At 42.1% G+C, this 26531-nt stretch overlaps 1 protein-coding gene across 3 annotated transcripts in view; it reads left to right on the top strand.

Annotated features, from left to right (window-relative positions):
* The first annotated feature begins 5663 nt into the window (after window positions 1-5663).
* Znf318 (zinc finger protein 318) overlaps window positions 5664-26531 on the top strand; it is a 39494-nt gene continuing 18626 nt past the window's right edge. For all 3 annotated transcript variants that reach the window (XR_012911362.1, XM_075980769.1, XM_075980768.1), the window contains exons 1-5: window positions 5664-6449; window positions 8694-8845; window positions 18154-18793; window positions 20268-21749; window positions 24871-24970. Coding sequence is in view for 2 of the 3 variants with exons in the window: in XM_075980769.1 (XP_075836884.1) it covers window positions 5961-6449; window positions 8694-8845; window positions 18154-18793; window positions 20268-21749; window positions 24871-24970 (2863 nt within the window). In the remaining variant the exon portion in view is untranslated. The remainder of the gene's footprint in view (window positions 6450-8693; window positions 8846-18153; window positions 18794-20267; window positions 21750-24870; window positions 24971-26531) is intronic.

A 26531-nucleotide genomic window follows, 5' to 3' on the forward strand; every position in this document is an offset into this window, starting at 1 on the left:
TGCACAGCAGCAGTAACACTGGACTAGACGTGTGCACAGCAGCAGTAAGACACTGGACTAGACATGTGCACAGCAGCAGTAACACTGGACTAGACATGTGCACAGCAGCAGTAACACTGGACTAGACATGTGCACAGCAGCAGTAACACTGGACTAGACGTGTGCACAGCAACAGTAACACTGGACTAGACGTGTGCACAGCAGCTGTAACACTGGACTAGACGTGTGCACAGCAGCAGTAAGACACTGGACTAGACGTGTGCACAGCAGCAGTAACACTGGACTAGACATGTGCACAGCAGCAGTAACACTGGACTAGACATGTGCAGAGCAGCAGTAAGACACTGGACTAGACATGTGCACAGCAGCAGTAACACTGGACTAGACGTGTGCACAGCAGCAGTAACACTGGACTAGACGTGTGCACAGCAGCAGTAAGACACTGGACTAGACATGTGCACAGCAGCAGTAAGACACTGGACTAGACGTGTGCACAGCAGCAGTAAGACACTGGACTAGACGTGTGCACAGCAGCAGTAACACTGGACTAGACGTGTGCACAGCAGCAGTAACACTGGACTAGACATGTGCACAGCAGAAGTAACACTGGACTGGACATGTGCACAGCAGCAGTAACACTGGACTAGACGTGTGCACAGCAGCAGTAACACTGGACTAGACGTGTGCACAGCAGCAGTAAGACACTGGACTAGACGTGTGCACAGCAGCAGTAACACTGGACTAGACGTGTGCACAGCAGCAGTAACACTGGACTGGACATGTGCACAGCAGCAGTAACACTGGACTAGACGTGTGCACAGCAGCAGTAACACTGGACTAGACGTGTGCACAGCAGCAGTAAGACACTGGACTAGACGTGTGCACAGCAGCAGTAACACTGGACTAGACGTGTGCACAGCAGCAGTAACACTGGACTAGACGTGTGCACAGCAGCAGTAAGACACTGGACTAGACGTGTGCACAGCAGCAGTAACACTGGACTAGACGTGTGCACAGCAACAGTAACACTGGACTAGACGTGTGCACAGCAGCAGTAACACTGGACTAGACGTGTGCACAGCAGCAGTAACACTGGACTAGACATGTGCACAGCAGAAGTAACACTGGACTAGACGTGTGCACAGCAACAGTAACACTGGACTAGACGTGTGCACAGAAGCAGTAACACTGGACTAGACGTGTGCACAGCAGCAGTAAGACACTGGACTAGACGTGTGCACAGCAACAGTAACACTGGACTAGACGTGTGCACAGCAGCAGTAACACTGGACTAGACGTGTGCACAGCAGCAGTAAGACACTGGACTAGACATGTGCACAGCAGCAGTAACACTGGACTAGACGTGTGCACAGCAACAGTAACACTGGACTAGACGTGTGCACAGCAGCAGTAACACTGGACTAGACGTGTGCACAGCAGCAGTAACACTGGACTAGACGTGTGCACAGCAGCAGTAACACTGGACTAGACGTGTGCACAGCAACAGTAACACTGGACTAGACGTGTGCACAGCAGCAGTAACACTGGACTAGACGTGTGCACAGCAGCAGTAACACTGGACTAGACGTGTGCACAGCAGCAGTAACACTGGACTAGACGTGTGCACAGCAACAGTAACACTGGACTAGACGTGTGCACAGCAGCAGTAACACTGGACTAGACGTGTGCACAGCAGCAGTAACACTGGACTAGACGTGTGCACAGCAGCAGTAACACTGGACTAGACATGTGCACAGCAGCAGTGACACTAGACTAGACATGTGCACAGCAGCAGTAACACTGGACTTGACGTGTGCACAGCAACAGTAACACTGGACTAGACATGTGCACAGCAGCAGTAAGACACTGGACTAGACATGTGCACAGCAGCAGTAACACTGGACTAGACGTGTGCACAGCAGCAGTAACACTGCTCTCGATACCAAAAAGTCTTTAGAAAGTGAAGCGCTCTGCAAACATGGTCATACAGGACACAGGAACAATTCTGCGTGGAGCAGGAATGGAGGGCAAGGAGCAGAGTTTCTCTGATTATATACTATAGAGACTTGCCTTTCTGATAAAAAAAATTATTTTTGGAGAAATACTAATGCTAATACTAGTATAGCAAACCCTGATTGGAATGTAATTCTGATTCTAAATAGTACTAGTCTATGTTTACATTCCCAGCATCTGGGAAGTAGAAGCAGGAGGAGCAGGAATTCAAGGTCATCCTCTGACACAGATCAAATTTAAGACAGGCCTTCATTGTAGCACAAACTCTAATCAGTCTTAATAAATAAAACCCAGATCTTCGAAAGATTTAAAGAATATTTATCCATCTGAAATATATCTTTGTATATTTAGAAAACCTAACTAACATGACTACAAGCTTGACTATTATAGATGACTATCTATTAACCTGTATTTATTTATTAATTATACATTTTTACATGAGCTGCACAAACACGATATCTTAATCAAGGGCAGAAATATACATATAACAAAATTGACCTCAAATTTGCATCAATAGACTAAGATCCACACCAATGCAAAGTATTCATATCTATAGCCTATCCCCCTTTAAATGTAAACAAACATTTATAAACCATATTTGGGAATTTTGGCTTAGTTCTTTCCAAACTACTTCCTGCTATTCATTGAAGTAATTTTTGGGGTTGTTTACGGAGACCTTTTTGGGGGGTCTTAGTCCATCAAACCATATTAGTTTGGAAGGAATCCACAGGTTCTCATCTTCTGTGGAAACAAAAGAAGAACCTCTTTCCAAAGTACAAATCCTTAGACCCAAATTCTGAAGTCATGATACCTTTAGAGCACATATGTTGGTTTAGCTTAGCAGTCTGTATAATGAAATGTCTCTCTGTTCTTAGCTCCTTCACAGTCAAAAAATTCAGAGAAACACAAGAATGTACATAATCTAGATTCTCTGTATCTATTCTATCTTTACATGGTTTATTTTTCTTTACTCCTTTTAATCTATGACTGTACTCTGTCTCTTTAAAGACTTTGTTTTATTTTTTAAAAACCATTTACTTCCTTTTATAACTCTCTATATTCTTTTTCTTCTCTCTCTCAAGCCTATGTACATTTATCCAACACTGTGACACATTTTCATCTGATTCTGTTTTTATTGCATATCTGTAATACTTTTCTGACCAGGATTGCTTTTTTTTTTAATGCTAAGTGGGCATGGCTAGGACCAACTCTGCAGTCCTGCCTGTTGGCTTGCCCAGTCCAACATGGCAAATGCATGTTTGTTACTTCTGAGAGCCATGTACATTGCCCTGTTTTTAGGCACACAGTAGTCTATGTTGCCATTAAGCAAGTTATAGCACTCTGCTAACAGACCCCATTTAAATGCTCCATAGCCAGACCTCCCAAAAGAATCAGAGCTGTTCGTGCTGGCAAATCAGAAAACCTCTGTTTTGTTGTTGTTTTTGCTACTGCTGAATCAGGAAGACCTCTCTTAAAGGAGCTGCGGCATACCACCAGCAAGCAGAGCCCAGCTAGCTCAGTTGGTAGAGCATGAGACTCTTAATCTCAGGATCATGGGTTTGAGCCCCACATTGAGCGTCAATTTGTAGTAGGAGAGGCTGCTTGTTTGTTTGTTCCTGGCTACCCAGACCACAGAATAATCACATAGAAACTATATTATTTGCAATACTGTTTGGTCAATGGTTTAAATGTATTTCTAGCTAGCTCTTATATCTAGAATTAGCCCATTTCCATTATTTTATATTTTACCACAAGGCTCATGGCCTACCAGCAAGTTCTAACTGACAGCTTACATCTTTGCCCTCAGGTGGCTACATGGCATGGATCTCCTTTTGTTGTCTTATTGCTCTAGCTAAGCTTTATTTGTTAAAACATGAACAATATCACTACACCTCCAGTAACTGAGACCCTAGTACACACAATAAGCATTGACTTCAAGTAACTACACATTGTAATTTATCTTTTCTCACCTTTACTTAAATTCTATGGTAGTGTAGATAGCTAAATACCTAGATAGTATGATGAAGATGGGGCACATACCTCTCTGTTGGATTAACTTTTTCATTAAAATAAATTTTATTTTAAAAAATCATATCAATTATATAGGATAAAGTGAGCTGTATGTAAGGAAATACAGCTGGTAAAATTTTTATACTGGGGCCAGGTGAGAGGCAGAGGTAGGCAGATCTCTGTGAGTACAAGGTCATTCTGGTCTATAAAACAAATTCCAGACCAGCCAAGGTTGCATAGTGAGACCCTGTCTCAAAAAATGCCAAAAAATAAACAAATCAAATTTTATACTGAAATATGAAGTAAGCACATCTCTTTATAAATATGTAAATTGGTTCTATTTTAAACATGAAGATATAAATTAGCGTGGCAGTGGTGGCACATGCCTTTGATTCTAGCACTTAGGATGCAGGGGCAGGCAGATCTCTGTGAGTTCAAGGCCAGCCTGGACTACGGAGTGAGTTCCAGGATGGCAGAGGCTACACAGATAAACCCTGTCTCGAAAAACAAAAACAAAAACCATAAATTAGTAATTAGAAATATTTTATAATTTATGTTTTCTTTGCTTTGACTTTGCTTTGAAAACAGAAATCTAATTTTTATACAAATTTATACAAGTTTCAGATTTGTATTTAGCTGGTGAAAAATATGAAGAGGCTGTTGTTTAGTGTCAACTTATTTTCTTATTTTTCCATTCTATGTATATGAATGTTTTACTTGCATGATTGTTTGTACATCACGGGGTGCCTAGTGTCCAGAGAAGAGTGTGAGATCCCCTGAACTGGGGTCCTGGATGGTTCGGAGCCCCCATGTGGGTGCTGGGAAAAGAATTCCTGAGCTATCTATCCAGTCCCTATTTTCCCGTTTTGACCGACCCCCTATTTGTTCTCCTTTCCAGTTTTTAAAGATTTATTTATATTTTCTGTGTTTGAGTATGTCTCCACGTACGTCTTTGCACCCCTCCTAGGCCAGAGGAGGGTGGGAACTTATGAGTGGTTGCGAGGCGCCTTTTTCTTTTCTTTTCCTTTCTTTTCTTCTCTTCTCTTTTCTTTTTTTTAGGATGCAAATTCCTGAGACTGACATGTGGGGAAATTTTGCTTCTAGTCTGGGGACGAAATTCTGAATGTCTGAAACATTGACAGGCTTCTTCCTGCCTGTCAAGGTATGGATTGCTCTGACGGTGAGCGTCAACATTTCACCCTCGTGCTTGGTCAAAACTTCGGAAATTTTACTGATACCTGTTCAACTTTGAGTTTCGCCTCCCTGAAGTTTCTCATCCTCAATTTAAACCGCTATAAATTATCGGACTGGAAAGTCGACAATGACAGGCTTCCTCTGCCGGCGGGAGGATGTCCGTGGGTGCTCTTGTTGAGGTTCATAGCCTCCGGGGGGTTTAGGTGAGGCTGTCACTGCTATTCTCACGATAATCATTTACTGTAAATTAGAAGGGCTGGCAGTGGGCAGGGAAAGCGCTGACACGCTCTAGCAGTCTGAGACCCCACTCACGGGCACCCAGTGCCGGGGCACAGACTGCCCCGCCCACCGCGCCAGTCCGCTCCGAGTCACGTGGCCCTCGGGGGAGGGGAAGTGGGCGGCTCGGCGGCCGCCATCTTGCGAGCCGAGAGGCGGGGCCTGCGGAGCTGAGGGCGCGCGTCCTCGGGGCCCAAGCGGCTTCCGCGCTCCTCCCCACTCTTTCCTCAGCTCGCGCGGCCGCCGCCCGCGTCCGGCCGCGGGGAGCCTGGGAGGGCGGGGGTGTGTCTGCGCGTGCCCGCGCCCTCCAACCGCTGGGCCTCCGGGGCGCGCTCGGCTTGGCCTCGGAGGCGGGGAGGGGGCTGCTCCGGCCGCGAGGGCGGCGCGCTGCGGGCTCGGCGGCGGCGGCGGCGGCTGCAGCTGTGGCGGCGCGCTCGGGGCCCGTGGCCGCGGCGCTCCCGGTAGCCATGTACCGCAGCGGCTCCCGCTCCTCGGTCTCTTCGCACCGGACGAAGGACGGCGGCGTGAGCGGCTCGCGACCCGGCCGCTCAGGGGGCTCCTCCTCAGGCCCGGCGCGCCGCCCCTCCTCGCCGCCGCCCTCTAGCTCGTCGTCGCTGCGGCTCTCCTCCCGCCGGCACCGCTCGCCCTCAGGCCACCGCGGCCGCCGGGCCTCGCCGTCCCCGTCTCGGGGTCGCCGCGGCTCCCCGTCCCCGCCCCGTGGCCGCCGGGCCTCACCGTCTCCGCCCCGTGGCCGCCGGGCCTCGCCGTCCCCTCCTCGGGGTCGTCGTGGCTCCCCGTCCCCGCCGCGCGCCCGTCGCGGCTCCCCATCGCCACCGCGGAGCCGGCGACTCTACCCGCCGGGCCTGGCTGGCTTCCGAGGCAGCTTTCGAGGCGAGTCCCGCGCCGACTTCGCTCGGGACGGCCGCGGAGACCATCCAGGCGACGGCGGCAGTCTGGTAATCCCACCCTTCGCCTAGGTCGCCCCTCGATCCCGAGCGCCGGGGCCTCCATGCTGGAGTCCAAATGTTCAAGTCCGCCCCGCTCCCTGACAGCCCTGGGCTCCTCGTTGACACAATAACGGACCCGGGACCCAATGCCCGGTTTCTTGGGAAGAGGCTTTCGCTCTCGCTAAGTGGAAAAGTTAATCAACGCGAGGAGAATTTCTTCCTTACTTATTGGCGCCTTGAGGTTTCCCTGGGGTTTGGTGAGATTCATTCCCCTTAAGGCCCGGGTTTAGAGACGCATGCGAACGCCTGATGGCCAGGCAGGACAGCTTGAACCTAAGCAAGCTGGATGCCTTAGCTGTCATGGGGGTCTCACTTGGAGCTGTTGTCAGAAGCGAGGTGTGCATAATCAATTATTGTGATTGCTGCCCGCCAACTAGCGATGTGACAGCTGCTACCAGCGTTCTTTAGTGCTCACAGCCCCGTCAGGTAAAGCTATGACTGTTGTTACTCCTTGTCGCTCAGCTGAGAGGATTCAGCTCTGAAAGGTCCAAGTCACTTGATGGAGGTGACACAGCTACAAGTGAGGGGACTGTGGTTCAGTTCTCCTGCTCGGTTCTGTCAGCCTGCGATGTTAAGTGTTAAAATGTGCTGCGTGAGATGAGTTGGTGGTGGTGGTGGGTGTAGGTCCGAAGCGGAGGGCTTGCAGAACTCAGAAACCCGACTTGGGGCCTCAGGTAGCACTAGAGTTGTAGCAGAGTTCCTGCCGTGACTTGATGTAGTGGAGGGGTTTGTTTGTTCTCAGTTTATACATCTTTGTTAGTGAAGATTTTCTTTTGGAGAGCGTATAAATCATGTATGCTACGACTCTGCTCACAGATAAACTGATTAGTCACATTGTGGAGATTTTTCAAAGCCCTCACTACAGAGGAATCAAAAGTAGAACATTGTACCATTGCTTCCCTCCTCTTCAGGATACTGTATTTGCTCCAGTTCTCTGTCCTATAGGAAATTGTTATCTCCTTTCTCTTCTCCTCTAATCTGAACATTTACCTCATCTAACCTGTTAGGTGTACCTTTAGGGTAATCACCAGGATGTCCTGTCACCTTCTAGCACTCTGACGATCCTCTTACCTCTTCCTTGGATTCATACATTTACCTTCTTTACAATTTAGCCTTGCTACTCACCAGTTTTTTTTTTCTGTGTTCAGCAATCAAACTGATTTTTAAAGTCTTTTTAATTAATTGTATACATATGTCCCTGTGTGTGGGTATGTACTTAGGAGTGCAGGTGCTGGTGGAGACTTTGGATCCCTTGGAGCTAGTTAGCTGCCTGATGTGGGTGTTGTGAACCAAAGTCTGGTCCTTTGCAAGTACAATAATTACTCACAACTGGAGCCCCCAAACTGATTTTAAACCTTCACTTTATACATTTAATAAGCATTTAATGGGCATCTGTGGTCTTGGCAGTGGTGTGTAGTGTGTTAAATGTGAAATTCAACAGTGAGTTATAGTGTTTGATAGGACTTCAAGGGAAAGAGCCTCCTGAGAAGTGAGCTTTGAGTGAGCACCTTAGAGTAGTGTAAGCACCTTGAGGAAGAGTATAGTTGGGTTACATGACTTTGATTCTTAAAACCCTCCTACGCTCTTATCAAGAATCAAATCCAAATTTCCTAATTAATTTTGTTTCCCTTCTATCTGTCACATTGCCCCAGCAGTACTGGCCTCTTTTCTGTTACCCAAAGAATTCCAGTTCATTCTTGAGATGTTGCTCGGCCTGAAACATCTGTTTTCTTTGAAAGACCTATAAGCTTCCCATTTACTTAAGTTGAATAACAACATCTCAGCAATGCTGCCTTTAGTCACCCTATCTGAAGTGATTCCTCCTTTTTCTTAGTCTTTTATGGTTCATGTTTTAGTGACAATGCTACTTATTGCTACCTTCAGAAGTGCTTAAAATTGGTTTTGGCTTTCCTCGCTTAGCTAGATATATATAGGTCCTGAGAGCAGGGATTTTATTTACTTGGCTATTCCCATGTTCCATAAGAACAGGCGGTCATATTTTTGGAGGAGTGAAGAATATAAGCTTTTATCAAAACTATGGATATTTCTAAAATTCCTTTTTCTGTTGCGGAATGGTTCCTTACCATGAGAGACAACAATTTTATGAGTGGGGAATACATTTTATGGCATAAAGATGTCTTCATGTTGACTACCATATGGTTATTCTTTTTTCTTTTTTTTTTAAATTTGTAGAGACGTTCTCCTGGTCTGTGTTCTGATTCTTCTCTGGAGCAGAGTTTAAGAGTCACTGTTGGCAATGACCACTTCTGTGTTAACACACCAGAATGGCATCGACTTAGTGACCGGTTGGGATCACCAGTTGATAATCTGGAGGATATGGACAGGTAGGCTTCAAATATGGCAGGGTGCACCGTACTAATTCTGAAAGGCAGAATATTGCTGTTTTCTGAGTGATGTGTTTGAAGTGCGGTGCCAGCACAAAGTTATCCCCTATGTCTGTGTCTAATAGAAGATAAACACTGGAAAAGACTGAATAGGAAGAGTGTATTGACATGGACTTCTGTTTCTGATGAAATGTGTACCAGGAAAAGAACATTTGGTACAACTAGAAAGAGAACGCTGAGGGAACGTAATCAAATACTAAACCAAAATAAAAATCTAGGAAGAGTCCTTTATACAATGAAGGTTTTTTTGGTTTTTCGAGACAGGGTTTCTTAGTGTAGCTTCGGGACCTGTCCTGGAACTAGCTCTTATAGACCAGGCTGGCCTTGAACTCACAGAGATCCTCCTGCCTCTGTCTCCCCAAATGCTGGGATTAAAGGCGTGCGCCACCACTGCCCGACCAATAAAGGTTTTGAACAAAATGGGAAGTCTTTTTTGTTTGTTTGCTTGCTTTTTTTTTTTTTCCAGGACAGGTTTTTTTCTTTGTAGCCTTTGCTGTCTTGGAACTCACTTTGTGGATGAAACTGGCCTCAAACTCAGATGTCCGCTTTATTTGTATATTTTGCACAAACAAAATATCACTCCATTTCCCCCTTTTTGTCTAAAATAAAGTATTTTAACTAATATAATATAAGAAAAACTATATACAATTAAGTACAGTAAGTATAGACAAATATATACAGGCAATGATTACATTAACAATGTCTTGTCTACTAGTATTTGACAAATTTGAAGAAAATATTCCATTATCTATCCTATCTTGGTGAGTCCAAAGTCTTGTACCTAGTTCACTTTCTATCTTAACTTGCATTACCATCCAAAACTATCTTTTGATCTCTCAACCTTATACACTTTATACCTCTTTAATGAGTTTCTTCTCTGAGTCTGGTAAACAAGGAAGACTATAACTGTAACTATCTATCTTCAACTCTTGTCTTGGTCTACAGAGTGAGTCAGGGCTACACAGAGAAACTCTGTTTCGAAAAATAAAACAAAATTGTTGAGTGCTAAGGAAGGACAAATAAACTACACTGTGCTGAATCTAGACCTTAGTTACTAAAAGTTATATATAGGGATTAAATAATTTTATTACCTCACAATAGTAAAAAGGTAAGGATAGGCATATAGGATCGCATTTTATTCATCTTAGAGCTTATCTTTTATATTCTCTAGCACATTGGGGTTTAATAAATTAGTGATTAATCAAGGAAATAATTGCTTATTACAGGTAATGAGTATTATATAGAGTATAGGCAGGCAGATGAAGGCAGCTGGGCAGGAAGTCTGAGGACAGAGGTACTACTGGTGCTATTTACTTCAAAGCTCCAATGGCTATGGATGCAGTGAAGCAAGGCAGTACAGTCTTATATAACATTGAGGCTTCTGAAGATAGGGCTTCAAGGTATGTGACTGGAGTGCTAATTGAGTCAACAGCTCTTGCCCTTCAGTCTGCTTCTATTTTGGGAGGTGATTGAGTAGGTGGACTACAGTGGTGGTGGTACAGGGTGTGATTCTCTTCCTTCCTTGCTGGGTTTTAGTAACCTCAACATTTCCTTCTGTGAGGTCTAAACTGACATTTCCTCTTTGTTATGCACATATGTATGCTCCTGATAACAAACTATCTCTTTAAGTTATAAAAATTTAATTTCCTTCGTAAGGTGTCTAGAACTGTAATATTCCAGAATCATGTGTTTTAGAGAAATATGCTTTAGAGAAAGTGAGGATAAGGATCTAAATGGGAGCTTTGGGTCTGGTTTATATACGTGTGTGTGTGATTTTATTTTATTTTATTTTTTTGAGACAGGGTCTCTGTTTAACAGTCCTAGCTGTCCTGGAACTAGCTTTGTAGACCAGGCTGGCATCAAACTCACAGAGATCCACCTGTCTCTGCCTTCTGAGTGCTGGGATTAAAGGTGTGCGCCGCCACTGCCTGGCTCACAAACGTACTTTTTAAAAATAAAGTCTTAAGGATGTTTCCAAAAGGCCATGTTAATTCTTTTTTTTTCTTTTTTTTTCTTTTTCTTGAGACAACTGCCCCCAATACTTTTCCCTTTTATTGATTCTGTAAAGTCTTTTTTTTTTTTTTAGGTTTTTGTGTAACAGCCAAGTGTCTTAGTTAGGGTTTCTATTGCTATGATGGAACACCATGACCAAAGGAAAGTTGGGGAGGAAAGGCTTTATTTGGCTTACATTTCCACGTCATAGTTCATCACTGAAGGAAGTCAGGACAGGAATTCAAACAAGGTAGGAACATGAAGACAGGAGCTGATGCAGAGGCCATGGAGGAGTGCTTTTTATGGCTTGTTCAGCCTGCCTTCTTACAGAACCCAGAACCACCACTCTAGGGTGGTCACTAATCACTAATTAAGAAAATGTTCCACAAGTTTCACTACAACCCGATCTTATGGAGGAATTTTCTTAATTGCGGTTCCCTCCTCTCAGATGACCATAGCTTGTTTCAAATGGCATAAAACTAGCCAGGACACCAAATTATCAAGATTATGTGTGGTCTTACCTTAGGAGCCCTATACTGGACTATAACTTATTCTAAAATGGAAGTGTGAACAAGCTGAGTGAAAAATTCTAAGATACTTGGACACTAAGATACACCGAGTTGTGTATCCACCACTGCAATAAATTTTTATAACTTTTTTTTCTTGAGACAGAGTTTCTCTGTGTAGCCCTAGCTGTTTTGAACTCACCAGGCTGGCTTTGAACACACAGAGATCTACCTCTGCTTCCCTAGTGCTGGGATTAAAGGTGTGTGTCACCACCGCCCAGCTGTACTTTCTACTTTTATGAACTTGCCTATTCATGCATTGTTTGATTCTTTGCGACTAGCTTTCACATATATTAAGGTTCATCTATGTTTATAGTGTTTTTTTTTAAAGATTTATTTATTATATATACAGTGTTCTGTCTGTATGCTTGCTGGCCAGAAGAGGGCACCAGATCTCATTACAGATGGCTGTGAGCCACCATGTGGTTGCTGGAAATTGAACTCAGGACCTCTGGAAGAGCAGTCAGTGCTCTTAACCTCTGAGCCATCTCTCCAGCCCCTATAGTGTTTCTTTTTATTGCCAATAATATTTCATTATATGAATATGCCAACTACTGTTTTTCATTATTAATAAATGGATGAATACCATTGGGTTGTCTTATTTTTAGCTGTTGTAAATAATTCTGTTATGCATATTGTTGTACAAGCTGCTTTGTGAATTTATTTATTTATTTATTTGATTTTTTAAGACAGAGTCTCTCTCTAGCCTTGGAGCCTGTCCTGGAACTAGCTCTTGTAGACCAGGCTAGCCTCTAACTCATAGAGATCCTCCTGCCTCTGCCTCCCGAGTGCTGGGTTTAAAGGTGTGTACCACCACTGCCGGGCCTTTGTGGATTTATATATCTATAGACCAATGTTTCTCAACATTCCTAATGCTGTGAACCTTTAATACAGTTCCTCATGTTGTGGTGATGCTTAACAATAAAATTATTTTCTTTGCTACTTCATAACTATAATTTTGCTACTGTTATTCAATGTAATGTAAATATCTGATATTCGACCCCTGTGGAAGGGTTGTTCAACCCCCCAAATGGGTCACGACCCATAGGTTGAGAATCACTGCTATAGACAGATATTTTATTGTTCAGATTACTTTTGTGAAATCAGGGACTAACCCTAAGGCCTGTGTATGCTAGGCAAACAACCTGTCATTGAGCTATTCTCCAGGCTCATGTTTTAATTTGTTTAATGGACATTTGTAAACACATATAAATAGAATAAAGCTGACCAGTAATGGTGCACACTTTTAATCCCAGCACTCAGGAGGCAGAAGCAGGTGGATCTCTGTGAGTTCCAGTCCCATCTGGTCTACAGAGCAACTTCTAGGACAGCCAGAACAACACAGTGAAACCCTGCCTTGAGCCCCTCTCCCCAAAAGAATGGATACTATTTGGTACTAGAAAAGTATCAGCAGGGAGGGTGAAAAGGATAAAATAAAGGGGGGGGGCAATGGGCAGATATAATCAAAGTACATTATGCATATAGGAAAATTTCATAATGTGTTGTAACATGAGGGGCTGGGCTTTTTGGGGTTTCTGTCCCGCCCTGTTTCCCAGCTGTTTAGTCCCAGAGAAAATCACACAGAGATCTCCATAAGTTATAAAACTGATTGGCCCATTAGCTCAGGCTTTTATTAGCTCTTAGAATTTATATTAACCCATTATTCTTATCTATGTTAGCCATGTGGGTCAGTACCTTTTTCGGCGGGGCAGGTCACGTCCTGCTTCTGTGGTCTGGGCAGGAGTGCCATGTATGCTAATAAAACAATTTTTTAGAAAATTTATTTAAACTCATTTTATGTGCATTGATGTGAGGGTGTCAGATCCCCTAGAACTGGAGACACAGACAGTTGTGAGCTGCTATGTGGGTGCATACAATTGAACCCAGGTTTTTGGGGGAGAGCAGCCAGCTCTCTAGCCCCTAAGAATAATTTTTAAAAATAGAAAATACATACAGTACAGTGAGCCTTCATGTTCCTTTTTCCTTTTTAGAGATCTAGTTTTAAACGATTTGTCAGTAGGTGGTGGTGGCTTATCCTGTAATCCCAGCACCCTGGAGGCAGAAGTAGGAGTACCTCTGAGTTCAAGGCCACTCTTGTCCTAGGACAGGGCTACACAGAGAAACCCTGTTTGTGAAAAACCAACCAAGCATCCAAACAATTGCTCTTAGTGAAAGCTGCTGTTGCTGTTGTTTTGAAACAGGGTCTGGGATTAAAGGCATGTACCAGCGTGGCCAAGACTTTTAGAGTGTCTGTCACTGTACTACTTTAGGCGACAGACAATGGTGATTCTTTTTAGTACTCACATTTTTTAATTTAAAGTTTTGTGTGTCTTGAGTGTTTACGTGTTTGTATGTGTGTGTCTGACTTGTATGACCAGTTTGAATGCCCTAGAAATGGAGCTATAGATGGTGGTGAGCTGGGTACTGAACCCAGGTCCTCTGGAAAAATAGCAAGTGCTCTTAATCACTGAGCTATCTTGTTTCTCCAGGACTGTCTCTTATGACAGCCAGTTTTCTTTTAACCCCTAGGAAAAAGAAAGAAGGATTAAATTTATAATAAGCAGCCTGACTGTGGACTATATTTGTATGATAGCTTCTGGTTTTGTTTTGTTTGTTTCTAACTGTTCTGTGCCTCCTTCTATTGCATCCCCCTTTTGCTGGCAATTCTAAGTCTGCTGAGGCTTTCTGAGAGCCACCTTATTTGTAGTTTCTTGATACTTACTGTCATATTAGATATTGAGGTAGTGTTTCATTTGGTGGTGACATATCCTAGTTCTAGTGAGGAAAGGAAGATAGGTGACCTTGCTACTATAAATATAGTTTAGGAGGGTTTTTTCCTACACTAATATGAAACTTGTTGATATATAGTTGGTGGTTTGGTGATAGTGAATCAACTTGAGTATTCCCCCTTAAATAGGTGTATTTATGGTTGATGGACAGAGCAAACTTTTTGTGTTTCAGTGAGATTTCAGAGGCCATTCTTAATTTATTCCTAGTCCTATTTCATAATACATTAAGACTTCAAAATTATCCAGATTTTTTTAAAGGTGAAATAACTCATTGGTTAAGAGCACTGGCTGCTCTTCCAGAGAACCCCCATTTGATTTCCAGCACCCACATAACCCCTCACAAACATCTGGTCTCAAGCTCATGGTGATTATCCTGCCTCAGCCTCCTAAGTCCTAAGATTACTTGTTTCATTATTGTTTTTTTTAAATTTAGATGAAATTGGATTTTAAAATTCTAAAGGATCTCCTGGCATAGAGGATGTCTGGGCCAGCAATGTGTCTCAGCAAGTAAAAGCACTTGCCTGAAGACCTGATACCTAGCACACATATAGCAGAAGAGAACCAAGTCCCACAAGTTCTCTTCTGATATCTATATATGGGCCATGAATCACATGTGCCCACATACATATAGACATGTACACACAAAAAAATTTTACATGTAGTTTTAAAAAATCCTAGAGGATTTTTATTTCCATCTGTGATTTAAATTAAAACCCTTGTCTTTTGAGTCATTGAAGCTCTGTGGCCATAGTGTCCTGAAATAGCTAGGTTTATTATCTACTTCTAAATTAAAAAAAGAACCATCTTATCCTGAATTTTTACCTGTATGCTACAAAGATCTGAGACCTTGGTATTTCTGAAAAATAAAGATACACAGTGAACCAAAACATTATTTTTGGGTCCCATGGTAATAGACTTCTTGTGGATATCCAGGCAAAGCAGGAAAGAGCATGACCAAACAATTTTTTATTGATATTTATTGAGCTCTACATTTTTCTCTGCTCCCCCCTTCCTCTCCTCTCCCCTTTTCAGTCCTCCCCCAAGATCCCCATACTCCCAATTTACTCAGGAGATCTTGTATTTTTCTACTTTCTACTTCCCATGTAGATTATATCTATGTAAGTCTCTCTTAGTGTCCTCATTGTTGTCTAAGTTCTCTGGGATTGTGGTTTGTAGGCTGGCTTTCTTTGCTTTATGTTTAAAAACCACCTATGAGTGAGTACATGTGATAATTGTCTTTCTGTGTCTGGGTTACCTCACTCAAAATAATGTTTTCTAGCTCCATCCATTTTCCTGCAAAATTCAAGCTGTCGTTATTTTTTTTCTTTTCTTTCTTTTTTTCTTTCTTTTTTTCTTTTTTTTTTTTTTTTTTTTTTGCTGTGTAGTATGCCATTGTGTAAATGTACCACATTTTTCTTATCCGTTCTTCAGTCAAGGGACATTTAGGTTATTTCCAGGTTTTGGCTATGACAAACAAAACTGCTATGAACATAGTTGAGCACATGTCCTTGTGGCATGATTGAGCATCCTTTGGATATATCCAAAAATGGTATTAGTGGGTCTTGAGGAAGGTTGTTTCCTAATTTTCTGAGAAATCACCACACTGACATCCAAAGGGGCTGTACCAGCTTGTATTCCCACCAGCAATGCAGAAGTGTTCCCTTTTCCCCACAACCTCTCCAGCATAAGTTGTCATCAGTGTTTTTGATCTTGGCCATTCTTACAGGTGTAAGATAGAATCTCAGAGTTGTTTTGATTTGCATTTCTCTGATGACTAAAGATGTTGAGCATTTCCTTAAGTGTCTTTCAGCCATTTTAGATTCCTCTGTTGGGAGTTCTCTGTGTAAGTCTGTACTCCATTTTGTGAATTGGATTATTTGTTCTTGAAATGACCAGTGTCTTGAGTTCTTTGTGTATTTTGGAGATCAGACCTCTGTCTGATGTGGGATTGGTGAAGATCTTTTCCCATTCTGTAGGCTGTTGTTTTGTCTTGTTGACCGTGTTCTTTGCTTTTCATAAGCTTTTCAGTTTTAGGAGGTCCCATTTATTAATTGTTTCTCTCAGTGTCTGTGCTGCTGGGGTTATATTTAGGAAGTGGTTCCCTGTGCCAATGCAATCAAGTGTACTTCCTACTTTCTGTTCTATAAGGTTCAGTGTGGCTAGCTTTATGTTGAGGTCTTTGATCCATTTGGACCTGAGCTTTGTGCATGGTGATAGATATGGGTCTATTTTCATTCTTCTACATGTTGATATCCAGTTAGCCAGCACCACTTGTTAAATATGCTTTCTTTTTTTTCCATTTGATATTTTTTGCTTTTTGTCAAAATCAGGTGTTCAAAGATGTGTGGATTGATATCCGGGTCTTCTATTTGGTTCCATTTGTCCTCTTGTCTTTTCTTATGCCAATACCAGGCTGTTTTCAGTACTGTAGCTCTGTAGTAGAATTTGAATTCTAGGGGCTGGAGAGATGGCTCAGTGGTTAAGAGCATTGCCTGCTCTTCCAAAGGTCCTGAGTTCAATTTCCGGCAACCACATGGTGTAATAGCAGTGAGGATACTGAGTTCATTAACTTTGAGGACAGAAAGGCTGTAGGACCTTATCTCAAAAACAAAACAGAAAAACAACAAACAAGAAATACACAGCCATTCTGTCCTCAAAGTTAATGAACTCAGTATCCTCACTGCTATTACAGTTATGAACCATCATGTCTGCTTAGAATCATTTTTTTAAAATATTTATTTGTTATGTATACAATATTCTGTCTGTGTGTATGTCTGCAGGCCAGAAGAGGGCACCAGACCTCATTACAGATGGTTGTGAGCTACCATGTGGTTGCTGGAAATTGAACTCAGGACCTTTGGAAGAGCAGGCAATGCTCTTAACCACTGAGCCATCTCTCCAGCCCCTAGAATCATTTTTCTAAATAAATTCTCAGTTAATGCTAGGGATGCCAGTCCTGATAAAGAGCTTAAATTTAGCTAGGCAAGTTTTTATTGTTGTTACTATTTTGTTTTTAAGATTTATTTATTTTTATAAGTTTGGGTGTTTTTCCTGGATGTATGTCTCCGCACTGTGTTCATGTACCTGAGGAAGACATCTGAAGAAGGCATTGGATTCCCTGGAATTGGAGTAATAGATAAATAGTTGTGAGCCCATCATGTCAGTGCTGGGAATCAAACCCATGTCCTCTAGAAGAACATGTGGTGCTTTTAACAGAAGAGTCATCTCTTCAGTCCCTGTTATGTTTTTTGTTTTTCCAAGGAAGTGTTTTAGTATGTAGCCCTGGAACTCAGAGTTGCCTACCTCCCAGGTGCTGGGATTAAAGGCTATATCTGATCTAGCTAGTCCAGTTGAATCAATTAGGACTCTGATATTTTTTAAGATTTATTTTTATTTTTTCAATTATGTGTATCTGTGTGCTTCTTTGTGAGTATATACATGTGAATGCAAGTGTCTTTATAATCCAGAAGAGGGTGTCTAATCCCCTGAAATTGGATTAAGCTATTGAACATGGGTACTGGGAACTGAACTTGGGTCCTCTAGAAGATAGTATGCAGTCTTAATTGCTGAATCATTTCTCTAGTTCTTTGGTCTCTTTGTGGTATTTTGTATCTCCTGGGTACCAGCGTGATACACTGCATCCTTAGACTAATACTTAATGTAAGTGTTCTATTGATATATTAGTGATAACACCTCTTGATTAGAAGCTAAAGCTGATGCTGGTGACCCTGGGAAAGGGAGCGGAAATGTTCCATGTGTAATGTGTCTTTGGATTTCAGACACATTTTACTTTTGCTTTAAGTCTTCTTTTGTCCCCTTCCCAAATAATATTATTTTAGCATTGTCTGGCCATTCTCTCTCCAAGTCCAGCATATTCAGTGATGCTTGTCTCTTTTCTCAGGGATGATCTGACTGATGATTCTGTCTTCACACGAAGCTCCCAGTGCTCTCGGGGCCTTGAACGATACATTTCTTGGGAAGAGGGGCAACTTAGTCCCTTCTTGGGACAACTTGATGAGGACTACCAAGCAAGAGAACCTTTTTTGCATAGAGCTGAGTATAGTTCCCATATCAGTTGTCATGATGAACTGTTGAGGGGAGCAGAACGGAGTAGAGACAAACTCAAAAGCTCCTCTTACTCCGTACGATCTGAGGAAAGAAGCCGGGAGACCAAAAGGCCCCGTTATGATGACGTGGAAAAGGTACATGGCATAGGAGGGGATCACTCAAGTTTTACATCTGGGACTCGCAGCTATCGACAGCGAAGAAGAAGCCCAAGCCCAAGGTTTCTAGACCCTGAGTTTCGAGAACTGGACCTTGCCAGGCGAAAGCGAGAGGAAGAGGAGGAACAAAATAGGAGCTTGAGTCAGGAGCTTGTGAGAGTTGATGATGGAACTAGCTGTTCCATCCCTGGGTTGTCAAGTGTCCTAACAACATCAGAGCCAGAATATTCTTTGCATCGGCCTGAGGAAGTTCCTGTGATGCCCAAGAAGTCCATTCTGAAGAAGCGAACTGAAGTGGACGTGAAACCGTCTGTGCAGGTCTCCGTTGTATTTTTCTTCATAGTCCCTCTGATATCCTAAATCCTGATACTTTCCTGGGACTGTGTTCCTTAATGGTGTCTGAGTAACTTGTGCTGTGCTGACATCTTATGCCTAACTGTGATCAACCCCTTCCAGATTAAACTATAGGCTCATAATAAACCGACAAGGGCTCTGATTTAGAAGAGTATCTGCCTTGGGTTTTTCCCTCCTTAAATTGAATAGCCCTATGGGAATCTTTGAATATGGATTCTTGGAAATGAAGCTTAAGGACAAAAGGAGAAGATAATCCAGATTTCTTCATCTTTTTAGAAAAAGACAGTGTATGAGTTGTAGAACATAAGACCAGAAATTAAGTGATTCTGGTTTAGGAACTACCAACTTCCTGTGTAAATTTGAGATAAATCACAATTTTTCTGGCCTTAACATTGCTTTTTCTTTCTATGAAAAGATAGTCAGGCAAGACTACTAGTGTGACTAGAGGCTTCTGAGCCAGTACTAAAGTACTTAGAGAAGCAAGGGGAGGTTGATAGGTTAGAGTTCTAGAGTTTCCTGTTTCCAGAATAATCCTACTTGTGTGTTTTTCTTTTGGTCATCAATAGATACGAAAATAAGTTGGGTGAAATGGTACACACCCATAATCCCAGCATCTGAGAGACCAGTGCAAGAGGATTCCAAGTTCAAGTCTATTAGGGCACATTGCTAGATAAGGCCAGCCTGAGCTACAAAGTTAGACATGGCTGGAGACAAGCCTGATGGCTCAGTTTGATTCCCAGATTCTAACTCCTGAAAATCCATACATATACAGTGCTCATGTGTGCCTGTATATTCACACACCTCCCCTCCTCCCCTCTGTCACACAACACACTGTGCTCATGTGTGCCTGTATATTCACACACCTCCCCTCCTCCCCTCTGTCACACAACACACTGCTCATGTGTGCCTGTATATTCACACACCTCTTACCTGCTCTCTCACACATGCATACATCCACACACTGTGCTCATGTTTGTCCATATAGTCACACTTCTACACACACACACACAACACACACTATGCTTATGTGTGCTCATATATTCATACACCTCCCCCTTCCCCTCTTACATACACACTGTACTCAGTATGCCCACATAGTTACACACCACCTACCCCAGCAACAATAATACAGTTCTTAAAAGAAAACAAAATAGGAAAACAAACTAAAGAAAATATCTAAAATATTTTTGAATTCAGATTCCTTGATAAAGAGTAGAACACACAGGTAAAGTTCACAACCACTCTGTCTACTTCAGTTCCTTTTCTCTTTTTCTCCTTGCTATGGTGGAGACAGTTGAAGAGATGGGGAACTTGTTTCTTGAACTTAGATGACTTTCCTTTTATAGTTAAACATCTCCTATTCAAGAAACATCTCAGGTACTAGTGTTCTATGATTCCTCATAGCTGTTCAACCAGTGTCTTGTGTTTGTGTTTGCAGCTTGAGAGCTTTTCCAGCAGTACCAGCTCCAGTCAGGATCGTCCTCTCTATTCTGAACATTCACCTCTTCCACTAAGTGGTGCTGTTGCTACTTTTGCTTCAGAGATGGAAAATAAGGGGATTACAGTGGCGGCTGACCTGAAGGAACCTCAGAGTAACATATTCCAGTGGGGTCCTCTCCATGAGATATCTAAAGACAACAATCCTCTCAGTGAAAAATTTGACAGTGTTCTGTGCTATAAGGAAAAATTGAATTTGAAAGCTGAGGGACTTGAACGACATACAGATTTCTTACTGCCCCATGAGAGAGCTAGCCAGGATGGCAGTGGCTTTTCCCGAATTCTGGGCATGTTGGCTGATCCTACCAGTACACAGGAAAAAAGAAGACGTAGTTTCCCTGATATTGAGGATGAGGAGAAATTTCTCTATGGGGATGAAGAGGAGGATATAAAAGCAGAATCTCCACCTAAGTCCCTTGGGGACTCTGAGAGTAAAGGTTTGAAAAAGAAAGCAAGCTCTCTGCCCTCAACTCCAGCCATAAAGCTAGAATCACTAGAAGAGAGCAATCCAGAATATGCCAAGATTCATGACTTGCTTAAGACTATAGGACTGGATATTGGAGTAGCAGAAATTAGTAAGTTGGCTGCACGAACCCAGGAACGACTTCATGGCAAGAAGCCATCATCACGCTCCTTAACTGACAGACGTTTGTCTGCTGACCGACGATTATCTGCTGACCGACGTTCGTCTGCTGACCGGCACTTTTCAGCTGACCGCTGTTCCTCAGTTGACCACAGTTTCACAACTGATCGGCGCTCATCAGATCATCACAGACTGGAGAGCAGGGAGGCACATCACAGCAACACTCAGTCCCCAGAAGTATCCCACCCACACCCAGCCTCCCCAGTAGATCCTTACCTGCTCACAAAAAATAGCTCTCCTTTCCTAAAGTCTGACCATCCGATGGGTCACGTGACAGGACCAGAGGTAGTTGGCAGTGGGTTTCAGTCACCTGTTGCTGTTAGGTGCATGTTGCCATCAGCCCCATCTGCCCCAATTAGGCTTCCACACTCTGCTTCTTTATCCCAGTTCTATATACCAAGAGCCTCTCAGTTTGCTGCACCTCGGATACCTCCAAACTACCAGGGATCTGTCATTCCTTCTGCCTCTTTTGATGCTTACAGGCACTACATGGCATACACAGCCTCAAGGTGGCCCATGTATCCTGCCTCTCAACCATCTAGCCACCCTTTACCTGAACCACACAGGCTAATACCAACAACCAAACAAGCTACACATAGTAGTCGTCCCAATCTCCGTGTGATCCCCACTGTGACTCCTGAAAAGTCTAAACAAGAGGTATCAGCGCTAGGCTCAATTTCTGTTAAGCAGGTTCCTGTTCAGGTGTCCATTCCATCACTCATAAGATATAATCCAGAGAAGATCTCTGATGAAAAGAACCGTGCCTCTCAGAAGCAGAAGGTGAATATTAGCTTTGGGCATCTCATGCCTGAATTTTTTATTTTCTATTTCTATTTAGCAAAAAACATAGTTTTTAGTTTGTACATGTTTTTTTAGAGGGGGTGAAAATTTGTAAGACCTTTTGTACTTTAAGCTTCTTGGAGGTTTACATCATTACCCAAGTAATGTACATAATAGCCCCTTTGAGGTTCTAATATTTTGTTTTTATAGGTTCCACTGTGATGGCTAGCCTTTTTCAGTTTATTTCTCTGACATATGAATAGTCTGAAGATACTGAGGGTAGAAGCTAGGAACCTTGAAGTATCAGAAAGTCTTTATCTTTTTTTCATTTAAAGAATTTAATCCCTGGAAGATAAAAATTTAATTTTCTGTGGTATTCAAATGCTTTGAACTTTAGCCATAAGTTTCATTGATAGTCTTAAGTTTCAGTAAAGAAAAAAATGTAAACTTCAAGAAAATGTTTGGAAGGAAAAAAAAAGCCAGTTGGTGGTGGTGCATGTCAGTAATCCCAGCACTCAGGAGGCAGAGGCAGGCTGATCTCTGCAAGTTCAGGCCAGTCTGGTTTACAGAGTGAGTTCAAGGACAGCCAGAACTGTTACACAAAGAAACCTTGTCTCAACAAAACAAAACACAACAAAAAGTGTTTTGGAGATGGAGCTCTTCTCTTTAATACCCTAGCACTAAAGACTGACAATGGTTTTCCTCATTTGTCTGTTAAAGACAAGTCATTTCTTTTTTTTCTGTTAGCTGGTAGTAACTGGTTAAGAGATAATAAATTCAGGACAGCTATATCTGTTTGTCTGTTTGTTTGTTTTGAAACCATGGTCTTGCTATGTAGCCCTTACTGGCCTAGAACTTACTCTGTAGACCAGACTAGCCTCAAACCCAAAGGATCCACCTGCCTCTGCCTTCTGAGTGTTGGGATTAAATGCATATGCCACCATGCCCAATCTGTATCTGAATTTTAAATTTAGTTTGACTTGTGTGACCTTGGGTGAGCTTCTTTTTTGTTGTTTGTTTTGATTTGGGGTTTTTTGTTGTCGTTGATTTTTTGTTGTTGTTAGTTTTTTATTTTATTTATTTTTTTATAGATTGTTTCTCAGTGTAGCCCAGGCTGCCTTGTAACTTTGTAGACCAGGCTGGCCTGGAACTCAGAGATCCACTTGCCTCTGTCTCTGCCTCCTGAGTGCTGGAATAAAAGGTGTGTGCTGCCACCACCTGGTGAGTTGTTTTTCTTTCTTTTTCTTTTTTAAGATTCTTTTTATTTTAAAATTAAGAATTTACTTAGTTTATATGTATGAGTGTTTTGTATGTGTTATGTCTACATGTATGTCTGTGCACTATATATGTGGCTGGTGTTTTGGAGACCAGAAGAGGGCTTCGGATCTCCTGAGACTACAGAATTACAGGCAGTTTTGTTTCACTGTGGAAGCACAGGGGATATATAGGGCCTAGGTTTTCTAGAAGAGCAATCAATGTTCATAATCACTGAGCTACCTCTCCAGCTCCAAGATCTACTTTTAATTTTGTAGATACACACACACACACACACATTTGTGCACATGTGAGTGTAGGTATTCAGGAAGTTCAGAAGAGGATATAGGATGCCCTGGAACTGGAGTTACAGGCAGTTGTAAGCCACCTGATGTGGGTATTGGGAACTGAATTCAAGTCCTCTACAAGATCAATACATGCTCTTAACTGCTGAGCATTCTAGCCCCGAGATACTTAATCCTATATGACCTTACTTTTCCTAATGTAAAATGGAGAAAATGTGAAGCTTAAATAATATTAAATACATAATACAGCTGATATAATGAATCATAACCACATTTCACTCCTTTTCTTCATTTTTACCCCTGGGTTCAGAGTCACTATGCAGTGGTGTTGTCAATGGCTTTACTTCCTGCTTGAAAACTTTCTGGGTAGTATAGTTCTGAATAAAAGGATAAAATCCTGGTTTTGAACTTGGATCTGAATAAAACGTTACTTTGACTACAAACAAAGCTTCTATGTTTAGGCATTTGAACTCTGGCTGAAAGGTTGTTTTGAGACTGGGTCTTGCTCTGTGACCCTGGCTGTCCTGGAGCTTACTATGTAAGACCAGGCTGACCTTGAATTTACAGCAATCCTTTTGCAAAAGCATGTGAGTGCTAAGATTTAGAGGTAAGTGCCACTGCACTAGACTTTAAGTTTAAGATACCAGTGTAAGAGCTAAATAGAAAAGAAGGATATTGGAAATAGGGACTCCTAAAACAGTTTATAAAGGGTATAAATTCATTCTGGCTGGGCAGTGGTAGCCCGCACATGCCTTTAATCCCAGGACTCAGGAGTTAGAGGCAGGCAGATCTCTGAGTTCCAGACCAGCCTGGCTTACAGAGTGAGTTCTAGACAGCCAGGGCTACACAGAGAAATTACGTCTTGAAACACCAAAAAAAAAAGGGGGGGGAGTGACCATGACCCGTGAATACAAATAACATGTTTCACTCTGGAGGGTTTTTGTTTTTTTTTTTTTAATTTATTTATTTATTAAGGATTTCTGTTTTCCTCTCTAGTCCTGACTGTCTTGGAACTAGCTCTGTAGACCAGACTGGTCTGGAACTCACAGAGATCCGCCTGCCTCTGCCTTCTGAGTGCTGAGATTAAAGGTGTGTGCCACTACCACCTGGCTAAGTTATGTGAGATTTTTATTAGTTACAGAACAAAATAAGTTATAAAAGTATTTACAGAATATGTTGGGCAGTGGTAGCACATGCCTTTAATCTCAGCACTCAGGAGGCAGAAGCAGGCAAGATCTTCGTGAGTTCAAGGCTAGCCTGGTCTACAGAGCGAGTTCCAGGTTAGGCTCCAAAGCTACACAGAAACTCTGTTAAAAAAAATTGTCTGGTTTTGGTTTTGGTAGTCACAGGATGTTAGGTCAGACAGTCCACAGGTGTGTGCTGTGGGTGATTTTAAAGGGAGTCAAAATAGTTTGGCTCTGGTCTTCAACAATTTAACTCTCCACAGTCATATCACCGTATAGAATCGTTACCACAGGTGTGACTCTGCCTTCTCTACATGCCCTCTTGATCTTTTCTGGGAACTTCAGATACACTCTCTTACTCTGTTTTGCACTCTGTAGGTTATTGAAGAGAGAGAAAAACTGAAGACTGACCAGGAAGCCCGACAGAAGAAAATGTTTTATCTCAGGACTGAGCTAGAGCGGCTTCATAAACAACAAGGTATCAGGCAACCCCTTGTCTGACCTCCTTGTCGTGTAGATAGTAACTGTAGGAGACCCCAGTACAGAGGTACTGGTGCTCAGATGTGGGTCAGCAAGAGCGGTGTGGGCATAAGCCTAGAGGAAAGTTGTATAGCCATGCAGAGTCTTCAGGTAGTCCTCATCTCTCAAATTATTAATACTTCTGTTCTCCTGTTCTTTCTCTTTCTACCCACTCTCTCTTCCTCTCTTTGTATTTGAGTATGCAGTTTGTTGGTTTTTTGTTTTGTTTTGAGACAGGGTCTACTCATTTTGTAGACCAGGCTGGCCTCAACTGAGACATTCACTGCCTCTGCCTTTTGAGTGTTGGGGTTAAAGGTGTGTGCCACCATGCCTGGCATTTAATGTGTAATTTTTCCTGAACTCTTTTAGAATAAGTTGTAGATATGATACCCTTTAGAACTTCATTATGTATTTCCTAACAGGAATTCAAGTATACAATACACTAATCAAAGTTAGAGAATTAGGAATAGGCTGATGGCTTGCTGTACAAGCATGAGGACCTGAGTTTAGATTCTCAGAACTCACAGAAGGTCAGATACAATAGCATGCGTCTATAATCCCAGCATTTCTCTGGCAAGATGGGACGCAAAAACAAGAGAATCCCCACAAGCCTGGTGTATGCAGCAGCAGATGAAATTCTTTTCAAGCAAGATAGAAGGTGAGGACAGATACCCAAGCTTGCGCTTTGACTTCCATAAGGATATATGTGAACTTGTGCACACACACAGAGTCATACACACACGCATGCAAAAAGATTTTTAAAATTAGGAAATTAATTGTAATAGCTAATCTCCAATGTTATTTATATTTTACCATTTGTTTTATCACAAAGATTTATCACATTCAGTTGTCAGTCTTTAGTCTTTTACCATTTAATAATAGTTCCTGAGCCTTTCTATTCATAATTTGATATTTTAGAAAAGTCATTTATTTTATAGAATGTTTATTAATTTATCCTTAATTTGTCTGCTGTTTCTTTATGATTAAGTTTGGATTATACATTTTGGCAAGACTGGCAAAAACAATGTCAAGTTTACATTGATAGTGTCTTTCAGGGGAAATCTTTGTAACTATAGTAAAAATTATTCTTGAAGCTTCTTTCCATCAGTTTTAATTAATGTTTCTACCCTGAGAAACTTGTTTTGATGGTTGTTAAGTAGTGATTTTTCTAATTTTGTTATTCCTCCTATGTAGTGTGGTTTCTGTTTTAAGAAGGGACTTCTAATCCCTACCCCAATTAGTATAGTCATTGTATGAGTATGAGTATATATTTATTCAGTGATAATTAGGTTATCATCTATCATTGTCATTATTTATTTCCATGCTAAAATTTTTCCATATTTAGCTAATGGGGACCACTTTGAGTTGTTGGTAGTGTCCTTTTGATATCCGCTCATCACTTTAAGATCTCTTTTTAGCCCAAAATATTCTGTGATTTTTTTTATTCTATTTCCCTTTCCTCTTATTTTCTGTTTTTCGTTTTGTTTTGCATTTTGTATTTTTTGTAGCCTGTAAGTCTC

The sequence above is a fragment of the Microtus pennsylvanicus genome, chromosome 7 (genome assembly GCF_037038515.1).
Source record: "Microtus pennsylvanicus isolate mMicPen1 chromosome 7, mMicPen1.hap1, whole genome shotgun sequence".
Taxonomy (NCBI): Eukaryota; Metazoa; Chordata; class Mammalia; order Rodentia; family Cricetidae; genus Microtus; species Microtus pennsylvanicus.